Genomic DNA, 15,253 nt, shown 5'->3' on the forward strand with positions numbered 1-15,253 from the left:
CCCTAGATCACTTTGACCCTAGGATCACTCTCTGATCCCAGTGCTCTATAGAGATAAATCCTGTAATTTATAAAAGAATCCTGTAACTTATAATCAATGTCATAGATTCAAGTCATGAAAAAAGATAACTGGAGTAGGGTGTGAACCGTTAAAAAAAAAGAAAGGACCATCAGGATTAGATTAGTCACTAGGGAGTAGGGAAAGGCTGAGAGCTACTTGGATAGGACCACTGGTCCCCGAAGTGGAATTGTTTTGAAAGGACTACCTACAACCAGAGTGGTTTGCATAGAGTGGAGCATCTGAGGACAACTGTGGAAATATTGGGACATGTCATGTGCGTGGTGGGCCCAATTTTGAGAATATTTGCATTCTAAAGTATTAGCTTTATTTCATTAGGCTGTGTTTGATATCCAAGAGAAGAAAAGAAAAAGGTGCAAAAATTGTACTTGTTTTCTTGGTTTAAGAAATTTTCATTGGGTTTGGAATATTTTGAACTAAGGCTATGTTTGGTAGCTAAGAGAAGAAAATAAAAGAAAAAAGAATCTAGAAAAAAAAAATGATGAGAAAATAAAAAGAGTATGTATGTTTGGTTACCAAGAGAATAAAAGAAAAGAAAAGTAAAAAATTCAAAAAATTTTGAATTTTGGGAGAGAGATAGACACAGGAAATCATTGTGTAATCATTATTTTTTGTTTTATTATGTTTTCATATTTTCCCATGGTTTCTTGTGTTTTTTGTAAGAAAATTTTTGGGAAGTAAAAGAAAATTTCACAATTCCCAAGAGGAATTTTGAATTTGAAAAAGGAAATCTTCTCTTGGATGAATACATACCAAGTGCAAAGAAAAATTCTTAACCCAAGGAAAAAAATACAAAAAATGAACTATTTTTTTTTTCTTTTCTTTTCTTCTCTTGGCTACCAAACACAGCCTAAAAGATTTTTTTTTTAATTTCAAAATTCATCTTGATTATGATTTATTCTGCTCTAAAAATAAAATTCCATCTATTGGCAACCAAACAAACATAATTTTTTATTTTTTTATCATTTCATTTCTTTTCTTTCCTCTCTTAGCTATGAAATACAGCCTTAGCTTTCGACCATTCGGCACATAACTTGGTTCTAGCTTTAGCTTCCCCTTACCCTTTCTCTTCTAAAGATATAGGTTGTCCACGTTAGATCCATCCCATCTTAGAAAGCACCATTTGTTGCAATACCCGACTAGAACAAGGTAGTGGCACCCTAATACAACTGAGGAAATCTCAATTGAGATATATGCATAGACTCAGGGGGTTACCATGCAGCACTAGGCCTTATATTTCTGGTATGCCCCCCACCCCCACCCCACCCCCACCCCTCCTCAATGCATGTCAAGGCTGTAAATTTTGCAGTTCTCACTTCCTTGGGCAGAGCCAAAATGTTGATATCAGGTGAATGATTGAGCTGGATCAAATTCTGTTCTCTGATCCCCCTCCCAGTACCCGCATTTGAAACCTCATACGTATTTGCAAAAGAAAACTAAAGAGACAGGGATTCTGAAATAGTAGAAATTTTGCTACCCAGTGAATCATTAATTCCAAACCATCTCACCCACCAAAAAATAGTATAAGTTATTATATTATAACTAGGAAAATTTATCGCGCCACCCCCTGGAGAATGCCACAATAATAAGACCACCCCCTCTGTTTTACCAAATTATTCTCAGACCCCCTACCGTAAATATATCTTATATGCTGATGTTAGCAATTCTATTTTATTTTAAATACCAAAATACCCTTATTAAATATGAAGTACCTAAAATATCCTTGTAATAATTTACTATTCCTTTCACCCATTCCAAGACCTAATTTACCTTTCTCCCAAAGATTTGGACCATCAACAATCGCTTAGAACAGTGGCGACGGTATCGATGACGAACAATGGCGGCGGAGGCGGCGGCGGCGGCGGCAACGCCTTTTGGAATCCATGAAAATAGCTTCAAGCTTCTGCAGATTAGGACAGCCTCTTGAGAACTCCAAAAGACCTCTGTCAGATTCTCCAACATAACCCAGAAGCATCCACCTCACATTATGGCTATACTGCCCTATATAACCAAGACCAACATTAGTCAAACCTCCAGCTCGTAGATAGAGGGCAAACCTCCTAAGCTTCTCACAACCTCTCAACAAAGCTTGGACTCCATTGTCGAGTGGCAAATCTGCAATCCTTTCTTCATTGTCGAGCAACACCAGTCAGAGAGGTTTCTGAGGTATGTACCAACGGATTTCAAGGAAGCATTGGTTATATCACACATAAATAGCCAGGTATTCAAGTTCAATGCAGCCCTATGCTAACCCAGATAATCCTCTCTGTGAAACTACACATTGTTCATCCTCCATTCCTGGTTCATCTGCACCTCGCTCAATTCTAAGCCTTTTTAATCTCTTGCACCTCTGAGCAAGAACTTCTAAGCCTCTTATCTCCAATGACATTTCTTGCCTACCCATAAGGAGTAGACAAAAGTTAGTTAACTTTACAAGCAAAGACAATGATAGAAATGCAGAAACGACAAAAACAGTTTCCAGGTCATACCTCAAGAATTTCTAAATTGGCACATTGCTGAATCAACTTACAATGGTCCTCTGTTATCAAGCATGACATATTGGAGATCCAGCTTCCTGAGTTGAGATGCAAATGGGAATATTATGGGCATCTCGTTCCAGTAGGAACTCGGCGCTGTTGTGGACTGGTGCTGGGGTTATTGCCAGATGGAAAAACCACAGGCGGGACATTCAAACTTGTTGTCTCCAGGTAGGGGTGAAGAGGAATTGGGTTAAAGTTAGATTTAGTGAAAAGGGTACAATGTTCATTTTACCTCTTGACTTAACCATGACCGTTTTAGTGAAAAGGGTATAACGGTCATTTTACCTCTTGACTTAACTGTAACTAATAATAGGGGGTCTGAGAATAATTTGGTGAAATGGAGTGAGTGGTCTTATCATTGTGGCATTCTCGAAGGGGTGGCACGGTAAATTTCCCTTATAACTATTATTATCATGCATAATGAGAACCAAGTTTTTAAACCAATACAAGGAGCAGTGCGTACAGTTACACGATCAACTGACACATCGAGCAAATGGATCAATTGATGCATCGACCATGGTAAATAGAACATTAAGTCAAAAGCAGATGCAGTACCAAGAACATGCATACATGTATCTTAACAAGCATTATCCATTCACATACTGCCATTTGAACAATAAGCAAACACAAATTGATATCAAACACATTCTTGACATCTGATCATTCCACAGGAGAGCAACCCGGGAAAAAAAAGCACACAGAAACCTGCATCACACAACACTCTTTAATACTTTCTCATCTCACCCTGCATGCTGTAGGGCCACCAGGAGAACAATTGGGGTTCTGAGACCTACAACCAGCAGCAACATTGCCTGCAAACTTGCGGGGCAGCTGATAGTCGGGAAGACCCACACTGACTGAACCCTGTCTTGAGACTACATTTGCACCACTACTTTGCAGGGGCTCCAATGTGTCTACCACATCACTCATGAGAGGCCTTGCTTTAGGATTCTGGCTCAGGCAATAGTAAGCCAAACTGCATGCCTTCTGTGCAGCCCTCACAGAGTACTGATTCTCCAATCTCGGATCAATTATCTGCAGCAACTTTCTTCTATCATTAAGTTTTGGACGGGCCCAGTCTACCAAGCTCTGCTCTTTGCCAGGTCGTGTTTTGTCCACAGAACGCCTACCCGTTAACAGCTCAAGAAGAACAACACCAAAGCTATAGACATCACTTCTGGCAGTCAGGTGACCTGGTCATTCAGTGGAGACAATTTTCAGTAAAACAGCAAGTATTGCCAATGTATTGAACAGAACCATATGGATGGCTGGAGTAACCAAGTAGTGAGATATAGGTGGATGAACTTTTAAAACATCAATTTCAATAAAACAGCAAGTATTGCCAATGTATGAAACAGAAACTAAGAGACGAGGATGGCTTAAGCAACCACAGATGGTAAAATGGGTGGATGGACTTGTCAAAAATCATACCAACATCAATCACGAATGTATGGAACAGAACCTCAGATCTGGGTGAACCAACATTTTGTTCTCTTTTTCTTTCTGGGATAAATAAGGAATTTATTAGAAAAGAAGGGAAAAGTACGAAAAGGAGAGCCAAAAGTCCACCCACAACATCAAAAAGAAAAGGGTGGGGGAGAAAAGAGAAGCTCACAATTTCCATTTAAGGTTTAGATCTCACTTCACTTGGCTTCTATTGGATTAAGATATTTGGGCATGATAATGCCAAAGCAAGTCAAACTGCCTCCCCATCCAGTCAACATTGGCATAGTCCCCTTCCACTATAACATTGTGGGTGACAAGAGAGCGCATCTACTCCTGGTAACAGCTCATCCCGGATTGAGTTAACCCCAGGGATGAGGTCCCAAATAAGCTCCAATAACCCTCCATCATCCCTAATAACTCCCCCATCTCTAGAGGCCTTGGAATCCGTAGCGAGCAACCATCAAAATTGAGCTTAAGGAATCCTGCAGGTAGGGGAGTCCAACTGGCTAGCTGTGGTGCAATGCTACCAAGTAACGGAAACAATAATCTGGAACAATCTTGAAATAGGTAGCAGGAGGGGTGGAACGACAATTTAAATCCCGCCCACTACTAAAAGCAGAAATTCCCCAAAATACAATTGCGTGATATGGATTTCCTAATACTAGAATTTGGGAGATGGCATGTATAACTGAAATACTATTATAGTTCAGACATGCATCAGCTGCTCAAGTTTTCAAGTTAAGGAACACCACAACCCCCCCCCCCCAAAAAAAAAAAATCTAACAATTGGAATCAAGAGTTCACGTTTTAGAAAATATTGGAACTGCCTTTTTTTTTTTCCCCCTTTTAATGAAAGAATGAAAATGCTTTAAAAAGTAAAGGATGATATGAAATATATCTGTACAAAAAATTCTTAAAATGTGGGACAGGAACCATAGACAATAACCAATCCCAAGACTGGATCTTATTGAAGGACAGAACGATGAAGAAAGTATATTTTTAGAGGATCATGTAGCTAATATTGATTTTGAAGCAAAACAGTATTAGCAATGTCATTAGAGACGAGATGCACAGATGTTGAATTAGGCTGTTTTGAAGGGCACTGAGAAAGATGAGAACAAGAAAGGCCTCTCAGCAAAATGTATCCTAATTGAAGTTTAGAAATGCAAGGGAGACAACGGCTTGTTTGGGTTAGCCAAGTGGTTCAACACTTCAACATGATCAATAGGGCAAGGAAGGCACATTAGTTCCTATCTAAATAAGAACACTGAAATCCAAAGCTGTAACAGTCAGTTAGGGATCAAGTTAATGAGCCACGCTATGAAATATTGGATGCAATTGATTGAACCTATGATAAGATGATAATAGTATACTAAAGTGATTGAAGTAATTGAACATCAGAAATGCCTAGATGGCTCCCCCTACAAATGGACTATAGTGGGGTGCATGGACATAAACGAGAGGGTATGCCTATATATAAGATGACACATTGAACTGAAATTTGACATGTGACAAATCCACATAATTTCCTAGACATCCAACAGTCAGAATTTCCAAATCACCTTTGCACGTGGCAAAAAACACAGGATGTGCTGGTCTGCTCCAGGGTGTGGGAGGGCTGGAATCTTTTTCCAGAAAAAAAAAAAGGTTATCAAAAAGTGGTTTGGATTTATGTCAAGGAACTTGATGGTTAAAATGAGCAAAAACGAAAAAATTATCTTCACTTGGCCTTTGCTACTTATAGGGACAATCTGGTGGTCCTAACAAAAAGAAATGAGTCCCCGATACATAACTGAGTTTGAGATATGCATAATTCATGGTTATTAATATAGGCAAAAGGAATGAGTCTCCAGTCCCTTTGTATTAGTTCTGTGTGATATGACCAAGCATATGCAGGATGTTCTAATTCATATTGTTTGCCAGTAATCCAGTTTGGAAAAGACGGACCAGAGAGGAAACAAATGCCCCAAGCCCAAACCATGGTGAATTTTGTGAGAAATAGAAGCTTTTGAGCTAGGGAACTAAAATAATAGGTATGCAGTGTAAAGAAAGAGTGGATGTGAGGAAATAGTTAGAATTGGTGACCATGAGATACCAGCCAAAGCACCCATTTTTAATGCAAAGCAGAAGAAACAAGTCAAACAGCACATGTGAAATCAACACATCTGATCCATTGATGTTTAGAAAGACAAGACTGGAAAGGATTAGAACAAAAATAGTTTAATCCAAAGTCATAAACCGAAGAGCCAGAACCACAAACTAACAAGGTACAGAAAAATCAATTGAGATGGTTATAAAGGTTTCAAAAATTGGGATCGGATCAGCCGATTTGGATCGGAATTGGCTGAGGCCGATCCTAATTCTGACCAATCCGGCTTGGCCAATATCCTTCCAGAAACTAGAGTTAGGGCATGTTTGGGCCGATTCTTAATGATCCGAACCAGATCAGAACCAACCAGGACTGGTCCAGATCCCAATTCTGGCTTTTTAAACCCTGATAGTTATGTTATAATTGAAAACAAATAATAACATCGATGATAGTATCATGCAAGTGTTAGGAAATAAAAAGCCAAGGAATAAATTACAAATTGATCGGGTTGAAATAGTAAATAAAGACGTGAATGTTTATGACTCAACTGCAAGTTATGCTAGGCAGAGTGGCATGGCAGAACAATCGTATACATGAGCCAAAGTAGTTGGGACAAGGCTGAGTTGAGATAAGTGCAGTAATGACTAAATTTCAGGAGATAACCCGAAAACATAGACTAATATACAAATTTTCTGTGAATTATCTGACAATTTGACAACAGCTACTACATGACAAGATGAGGATCTCAAAAATGCAAATTAAAAATCCATGGATTTGATAATAATTAATCTGGATAATTTGAAGCAGAACCAGAAAGTTAACATTATGATTACTGCATTCTCGTTTCAGACATCCTACAGCTATGGGAAGAGAGTGGTAACGGACTGGGCAAGCAAGTATAAAAGGGTCAAGAATCCCTACCAGTCATTACATATTCAGGTGCAGCATAGCCATATGTACCCATCACACGAGTTGATACATGAGTCTCATCACCTTGTGGTCCAGCTTTGGCAAGCCCAAAATCTGAAAGTTTGGCCGTGTAGTCCTGCATATCATAGGGAACAAGTTCAAAGAAAACAAAATGACTAAATTTTTTGCTCCTATGGGAAAATAAATGGATGAGTTAGCAGAGAGAGAGGAGGGAAAAAGCACTAACGGAGTCCAATAGAATATTAGAGGTCTTGAAGTCCCGGTAGATAACAGGCCTTTCTGCATTGTGAAGGAAAGCAAGCCCTTTGGCAGCTCCAAGTGCAATCATCATTCTTGTCGCCCAAGACAATGGAACTGCTGCCTCTGAATGCCTCAAGCAAAAAAAGAGATTTCAATTTGAGCCATGACCAACAATCCCACCCACTTAGTTTGAGATGTGTAACTATGTTATGACAAAAATTAACCGACATTAAATCTCAACTCACAAAGGGAGAGAGAGAGAGAGAGTAGTGATTTTGGATTATAGAAATGATGCAGATTCTTCACCAAACTAGGCTTGTTTTATTAGGAATAAGCTTAGGGTTGGGTTGTATACGTGTTGGGCCTTCAGTCCATGTGGTTTGGAGTGTATCAGGCTACTTTTATGGGTCTAAACTAGGGGTTCTAAGGTTGCATACGGGATTCAGTGATTTGTTTCATTTTCTTTAGTTTCCTTTTTAAATGGGGTTATTTAGTTTCTAATTTCAGTACCTAAATTAGTTGCTAATTTCAAGTCATTGTTAGTTTCTAATTTCTGTCTAGACTAGTTTCTATTTTCATTAGATTATAATTTTCAGTTTTTAGTAACTTTTTGTAATCAATTTTTAGTAACTCAGATTTAGTAACTTTGAGTTACTATTACTTGTAAACCCTCCCCATCATTATTATAAATAAAGGAGAGCTCTCATCATAGGGAGACGATTTTGACAATTAAAAAAAAAAAGAGAAGCTTCATGCTGCTGCCACTGGGTTTTCTCCATGGCTATGCCTTTGTGTTTGATCAAGGGTTAGGGATTGGTGTGTGATCCGATCGACACTCTGCGGCGAGAAGTCCAGGTGGGTCTTTTCTTATCTGGTTTTCTTATTGGATTCTCCTCTCCAGCAGTTCAGGTAAGTGATCAAACTTCTCTGCAGATTTCTGGGTTGGTTTTCACTGTTTTCCTTCCTGTCGGCCTAGCTGTTTTGGAGAACCAGCCATCCGATGGTCTCCATATTCTGATCGAAGGATGATCCTATCCAGAGGGAGGATCAATCCAATTTTGGGGTCAATCAAACCACTGGATCTTCTGAAGTGAACTGTCAAGCAATTCTGGCCGATTGTCAAATCTGAACAGATTTAGATTCTGTTTTCTGTTCTGTGTTACTGTGACATTCTGGACTATTAGCATCTGTGATCTGAACCTATTGGAGGTGTTATATTGTCATTCAAATTTCTAGTTTAATCCTAAGACTGCTGCTGATTTATTTCGCTTCTGGTTACTGTTCATTGAGATCGTTTATCAATTCTGGTTTGTGGCCGAAGTCTGATTTTCTGCTATAAGTTTGCTATTGGTTTTGGTTGTTCTTAGTTCAAAAGTTCCTGCAGTTTGGGGCTGGTTTATTTGTCAAATCCATTCCTACATTAAGAAACTAGACCCATATAGTGATGAATCTTCAATCTTTGTAAATGTACCACTTGATGGCATATGAATCAGAACCTCATAAAGAAAATAACCTTATATCTTTGCAACCCCTTAGTTCACCATACCACCTAACCGCATCGGAAAAAAAGGGGAAAGAATATAAAATAAAGCCAACAAAGGAAACTGTGTATTACGAATTTACTAGAAAAAGTTTACATGTATATCAGCACTCATGATATTCCATATCTGCTCTTTACATAAAGATTAGTCTGCACATGTATCTCTTTAAAATCAAAAAAGCGAAGTAGATACTTATGATACCCACAAAATACTTTCCATGTATTAGACCACAAATGTCACGCTTTGCATCCCCAAGAAAATCCTCATAAACACTAGCACAGTAGCACTATAAAGAAGCACAACCCAATTTTGAAGCAGAATTTTTATTAGTCTCTGGCCTTCTCTTTCAAGATCCTTTGGTTCCTTTGATTCTAAATTCTCCCAAAAACATTCTATGGGTTAACAACTTAACATTGGCCTCAACACACAACCTTGCGACCAATGTTTAAACCAAATTGTCAGGAGCATACAGGCATCTTCGGGAAGATGGCTTCCATGATGAATAGGTTCCAATAAAATGATTCTTGCAAGAATGCAGAAAACGATTAAATTGGCATCAATTGGATAAGGAAGAGAGGAGGATGGAGAATGATAAATGGTAAATGGCCCAATGTAACAAGAACCAGGGATAGAAGTCTCATACAAGATCCTTAGTTTCATGATCCTTGTCTAGAAATTTCATCCACAGTCAATCCCCTCATTACTAAAACCTTAATATGGTTCATGTGGAAGTTACATAAGCTCAGTCCTAACTCCTACACAATTCTCTCCTCAAATTACCACACCGCCCACTCCTTACTGCTCCAGTTCCCCAAGAGAATATCATCAAAATCTGCTTAAAAAGACTTTATACGGGTGGGGATGAATTAGAGACTGCCAATCATACTGAAGTAGGCTGCACATGAGTTATAGAGATGGGGAGAAGCATGTGACTAGGGGAAAGATAGAGGAGCATTAACTGCAAGGAGCCAAGGACAGAGTCACACAGTTCTAATTCATCATCCATTTTGACATAGTTCTCAACTACAACCACCCATAAAAATCAACTATTCATATTTTTGACAAATAGTAAACATTTCAAAAAATTTAAATTTAGAAGCTCAGGTCTCCAAGCCAGCTCAAAAGGCTATCTAACTATTGCAATTTCAATGTAGCTTATAATGACAGGAAACATAAAGTCATTAAAAGCAAAGATAAGGAAGAAAAGAGCATATCATGGGAGAAAAATAAGTGCATACTTCGGAATAAGTGGTTCTCAAGGCTGCCTCGAAACATGAACTCATATACAAGTAACCTATGATCATCCTCACAACAGTACCCGATCAACTTCACCAGATTTGGATGCCTAAGCTGCCCTAGAAAATTGACCTCTGTCTGAAGAGTAAAATACATGAAACAGTCAAGAACTAAGAAAACAAAATCATATAACTAAAGAAGCGAAGTGGATAGCGCAAAAAATCCAACTTACAAGCCATTCCCTATGCCCCTGAAGACCCTCTTTGTTAAGCACCTTGACAGCAACAGGGAGAGATTTGAGGCCAACCCTCACATTCTCATCTATGTATCCCTTGTATACAGTCCCAAACCCACCTTCACCAAGGACATAATCTGAACGGAAACTCTTGGTAATGGTTTCAAGTTCAAAGAGTGTGAAGGCTATCACATGGGTGTATAAAATTGCATTCTTTCTGGAATCCTCGGGATTGCGAGGGGTAGAAGGATCACTCAAATCCGAGAAGGAACGGTTGTGCTTCTTATCGGGAGCATTATTTACTTCTTGAGCTGCAAAAGGATAAGAAAAGAGAGGTAAAAAGGGGGATTTCAAGGCAAGAGCAAAAGAAATGAAGCCCAACTCAATCTCAAAAAACAGAGGGTACTCTTTCTTTTCCTTTGTTTTGTTTTTTTTGTTTCTCCCTGAATCAACGAAGAGGATAATGATGTCACTGACAAAACAATGATTTGTGAAGAGTAGCTTCTATCAGCATCATTCAATAATTAGCATAGAAAATGTCATAAATGTAAATGTTTAATACCAATATTTACTATTCAATCTGAATTTCACTTCCAGTCACTTCTAACCCCTGAGCATTCGTGAAAATCCTGAATTTGAAATTTAAATCCACAAAACCTGAAATCCTAAAGTTTAAACCAGCCATCCAGACTCCAGAGACATAAAACATGAAATGATGAAACCCATGAAAACCAACAACCCCGAAACTTATAGCCCCAAGAAATCCCGAGGACAAAACCCCATATACGATGAGCCACGTGGTTTAGACAGGCCACCAAAGTTTATAGGTGGCAGCATATCCAGTTAATGTCCCATTTATACGGTCACATTGCCAAATCGTAAGTCCGCTTGGCCTGAAAACATTTTGTAGCAGGGAAATAAAAATTTATGATTTCCTCTACATGGTCCAGTTAAGACAAGCTATCTTAACTGGAAAAAAAAAGGAAGGATGTGAAATGATGATGGAGGTGACGAAATGGCATAATGTGTGCCACAAAATGAGTACCAACACATGAATGAGGGAAAATGAAATCAGAACAGAAGGAATTAAAGCTTTAACCTTGAGCCTGGGTATGAGCATGAGCAACGACCGCTGATTCTTCCCTGGTACCGCAATTTCCCATCTTCCCCTTCTTGTGGCTGCACCCTAACACTGAGTCTCATTCTTCGCTGCCTCCCTTCGTATTATGACTACTCCCTGAAAATTTTAGAATGAAATACAATACAATTCATAGAATGTAAGTATTATACAAAAAAAATCGGTTCTAATTACTCTCTACCTCTCCGTCTCTGTGAACGGCGTCTGATTTCCGCTCTTCCACTCCGTATTTCTTCCACCTTTACGGTTGTTAACTAGCTAAAAATCGAAACTTCCAGTTCTTCCTCTTCTTTCTTCTTGACTATCGGAGAAGATCCATTTATAATCAATCACTGAAAACATCGAAGAAATCTTTAGCGAATGTGAAGCCGCCGAGCTGTTCCATCTCCGTTCGTCACTGCTACTACGAGATTCAACTGGTGTGAAACCTCTATACCCAGAAAAACGAGCCAGAAGATTAGAGGAAACAAAACTCGTAGGACCATTAATGAATGAGTATTTTATTAGAGAAAAAGACAGATAAGCCCCTCATTTTCATGAAATAACATATTCCCCCTCCCCTCCCCCTCCCCTCCCCCTTCTTTTTCATATGCCCATGTGGCTAATGATAACCCTAAAAAGAATACCACGTCATCAAAAGAATTGATTCTCTAAAAAACAAAGCCACGTCATCCACTAAAGATCACCAGTTGACAGTGTCTCACTATCAATGGCAACCATCTATAGAGCAAAATCCAGAATTGCCCCAAAACTGGTATCATCACTTCCATGTCAACAGAAAAAAGGTCAACAGTCAACTATTATTGGCATCTTGAAACGGGGAGGTCCACTGTAGATGTCGACCCTTTTTTCATGTTTGGAAGTTGGAAAAACCCATTTATTTTTCAGACCGTGTTTCCCTTCATCATAGTGAAGAAAGTATGTCTTTATCACCTTTGCATCTCCAATAATTAAGGGAGAGTAAAAAGATGACAGTAGGGTTGTTTATTTAACAAAAAAATAAATAAAAGATGATGACACTAGGGTTTTGGCTGAACCCTAGTTCTTTTTTCTTATGAATAAAATTTATTAACTACGGAACAACGTTCTGGCATGATCAACATACAAGGATTGCCAGATAACAGGGGGAGGGGAAGATGTAAACTTTCACCTTTATTTTTTGTCGGTAATAATTTTATATTTTGGGAAATATTTATTATTTATCAAAAAAGAGAGACATAAATAAATGGTGTTTTTAACAAGCCACGGGTGTGGGTGGGATTACCCTTCTTAGGCCATTTAATATAAATAGTACTATATATAGAGAGAGAGAGGGAGAGAGAGCTAGTATACCCTTCCTTGTCGCCTTATAGAATATTTTTCTTTTTTTTTGGGGTGAAGGGAGGGATCGTTGCCTAGTTGTATAGTCCCTTAGCATACATAGAGGTACCTTCACTATAATTTTTGTTTTTCAATTAGAAATGTCCATGACTATTCAACTATGCTTTTCTAACATGGGTAATCGTACTTCTTAGTTATTATGTGTCTATTTAAAAGAACCATAACCATTTAGCGTACAATTTTTAAATAAGAAACCAATGTTTTAGATCATCAATTTTAACATAAAAAAAAGTCCGACACCGCTCACGTCATAATTCCTCACTCTATGACAATCTCACCCCACAATCTCACATGAGGCAGAATTCTTTCCATAAGTCTCTCATATCAACGATTGGTGATGTTACTACCAAACCATGAGTGGTAGATTTAGACAACTGATTATTAACAAATGGTAATCACCCATTCAATAAGACTCGAGGATTGACCGGAGAAGGAAGCGTGGAATGATTCGGTGGAGTTGGAACATCTTATTTTGAAATAAAGTATCAAATCGTGACTTTGAAGCACTGTCTCTTGTGTTTTGAAAGTCTATAAGACCATTCCTAACATTATTTTTTGGCTTAGGCCAACCAACAATGTGGTCCTTTCCCTTAAATCTTTTGCTTACTAGATTATGCATAACAAAACTCCTATCGTCCTATCTGATTTTGATGTAGATATACAATATGATTTTAATTAATGAACTTGTTCCTTCTCAAAATCAAGAGAGAGAGAGAGAGAGAGAGAGACTCGGATTATGCATTCTCTCAATTCCATTCTATGCATGACTTACAAATATGTTTTGCAAATTCAAACTATACATAAATGATTTATAGTTTCCACATTCGATGAGCAATATGTGTATGATTATCCAATGCACAGGGGTCTTCAGATTTAAATTTATTTGGTTGGAGAAAATTTCTCAATTAAAACAAAAAAAAATCGGGCATCTTCCAAATAAGATTCCTTAAGGATGATATCATAATTTAAATTAATAACTTGCAAATATTGGGAATTCTCTCCACAATCTAATGATTAAATTTTTATTTTCTATCTCTAATTATTAGACGATGAATAAATGGTAAGCAATAGATTGGTACATGTGTCCAATAATTTGATAAATCAATTTTGTAAGATGTGACTACAATTATTTGATAAAGATTGCACTATATCGCTTCCCTCCCTCCTCCCCCCAATCACCCCACATATTGCAAATTATGAATAATTTGATAAATTTTTGTTTGAGATAAATTTAGAACTTGGGTTTGGCTATTTGCATGAGCCCTCGAGTAGCATTGCACTCTATGGTTTCCCCTTGTTTATTTTCGTTATCTATAAAAACTTTATTACATGGGGTTTATTCAAAATTGGGTGTTATCTACATGGATGTACAATAAAATGGTATTGCAAATATTTTGGCCAAAGAAACTATAGAATCCGTACAAAAACTTGGACTTTTTCTTAAAAATAAAGTTTAACCATTTAATACTTGATATAATTTTATTTTATTTTAATATCTAATGGAATTTTCAAATCATAAATTCATAATTTTCTTAATTTTTTTAACCAAATGTAAACTTATGAAATGTTGAATTATAGATTATGAGAAAGTTTTCTTTCGCACATAAGAAAGGAAAAATCCACGAGTTGAAAGTCATTATTACTCTTCTTAGGTTAAATTTAAAAGGACTGAATTTTCATAAGGCCATGGTGAACGGTATTGGGGAGTATTTTAAATCCTAAGGCTATGTTTGGTAACCAAGAGAAGAAAATAAAAGAAAAAAGAATCTAAAAAATAAAAGAAAAGAAAAGAAAAAAGAAGAAAAGAGAATAAATTGTGAGTAAATAAAAAGAGTATGTATGTTTGGTTACCAAGAGAAGAAAAAAAAAGAAAAGAAAAAAATTCAAATTTATTTGAATTTTAAGAGAGAGAGATAGACACATATGAAATCATTGTATAATCATTCATTTTTTGTCTTATTATGTTTTCATATTTTCTCATGTTTTCTTGTGTTTTTGGTAAGAAAATTTGTTAGGGATCAAAAAAAAATTTCACAATTCTCAAGAGGAATTTTAAATTGGAAAAGGAAAATCTTCTCTTAAGTGAAAACATACAAAGTGCAAAAAAAAATTCTTAACACAGAGAAAAAAATACCAAAAAAGTACTTTTTTCTTTTCTTTTATCAGGGTATTTGTGAAGAGTATTTTAAATCGTAAGAGTGTTTGTGAACCATAGGATAAAATAGCGAACCTTACCTTACCGTGAGCACTGAAGGAATTCGTTTTCGATGCCTTCCTTGCCGTGAGTGAATGGAAACCTCACCCAGTTGTCATTGTCACGTGACTCGCGTCAACCCAATTTTAGAAATTCCGGGTCATGAAGGTTGGGTTATCCAGATTCCAGACAGATCCGAACTGGGA

General features: G+C 37.5%; 1 protein-coding gene and 1 pseudogene across 1 annotated transcript; both read right to left on the bottom strand.

The window, feature by feature from the left end:
- Nucleotides 1–1,882: 1,882 nt before the first annotated feature.
- On the bottom strand, nucleotides 1,883–2,688 carry LOC122089069 (annotated as a pseudogene).
- Nucleotides 2,689–3,096: 408 nt separating this feature from the next.
- Nucleotides 3,097–11,932, bottom strand: LOC122088427 (probable serine/threonine-protein kinase PBL8). Its single transcript, XM_042657696.1, has 7 exons — nucleotides 11,655–11,932; nucleotides 11,435–11,572; nucleotides 10,333–10,646; nucleotides 10,103–10,238; nucleotides 7,310–7,446; nucleotides 7,075–7,198; nucleotides 3,097–3,811 (listed from the first exon to the last, which is right to left on the bottom strand). The coding sequence occupies exons 2-7, from the start codon at nucleotides 11,496–11,498 to the stop codon at nucleotides 3,354–3,356; spliced, it is 1,233 nt and encodes a 410-aa protein (XP_042513630.1). The 5' UTR covers nucleotides 11,499–11,572; nucleotides 11,655–11,932; the 3' UTR covers nucleotides 3,097–3,353.
- Between the last annotated feature and the right edge of the window lie 3,321 nt (nucleotides 11,933–15,253).

The sequence above is a fragment of the Macadamia integrifolia genome, chromosome 9, assembly GCF_013358625.1.
Source record: "Macadamia integrifolia cultivar HAES 741 chromosome 9, SCU_Mint_v3, whole genome shotgun sequence".
NCBI lineage: Eukaryota > Viridiplantae > Streptophyta > Magnoliopsida > Proteales > Proteaceae > Macadamia > Macadamia integrifolia.

Excerpts from the sequence above, each read along its gene's own strand:
- LOC122088427 (XM_042657696.1), bottom strand. The coding sequence starts at position 11,498 with ATGGGAAATTGCGGTACCAGGGAAGAATCAGCGGTCGTTGCTCATGCT. Across the intron at positions 7,447-10,102 it reads TGAGAACCACTTATTCCGAA|AGGCAGCAGTTCCATTGTCT; the intron begins GTATGCACTTAT and ends TGAGGCATTCAG. Across the intron at positions 3,812-7,074 it reads ACCTGAATATGTAATGACTG|GTCACCTGACTGCCAGAAGT; the intron begins GTAGGGATTCTT and ends CTGAATGACCAG.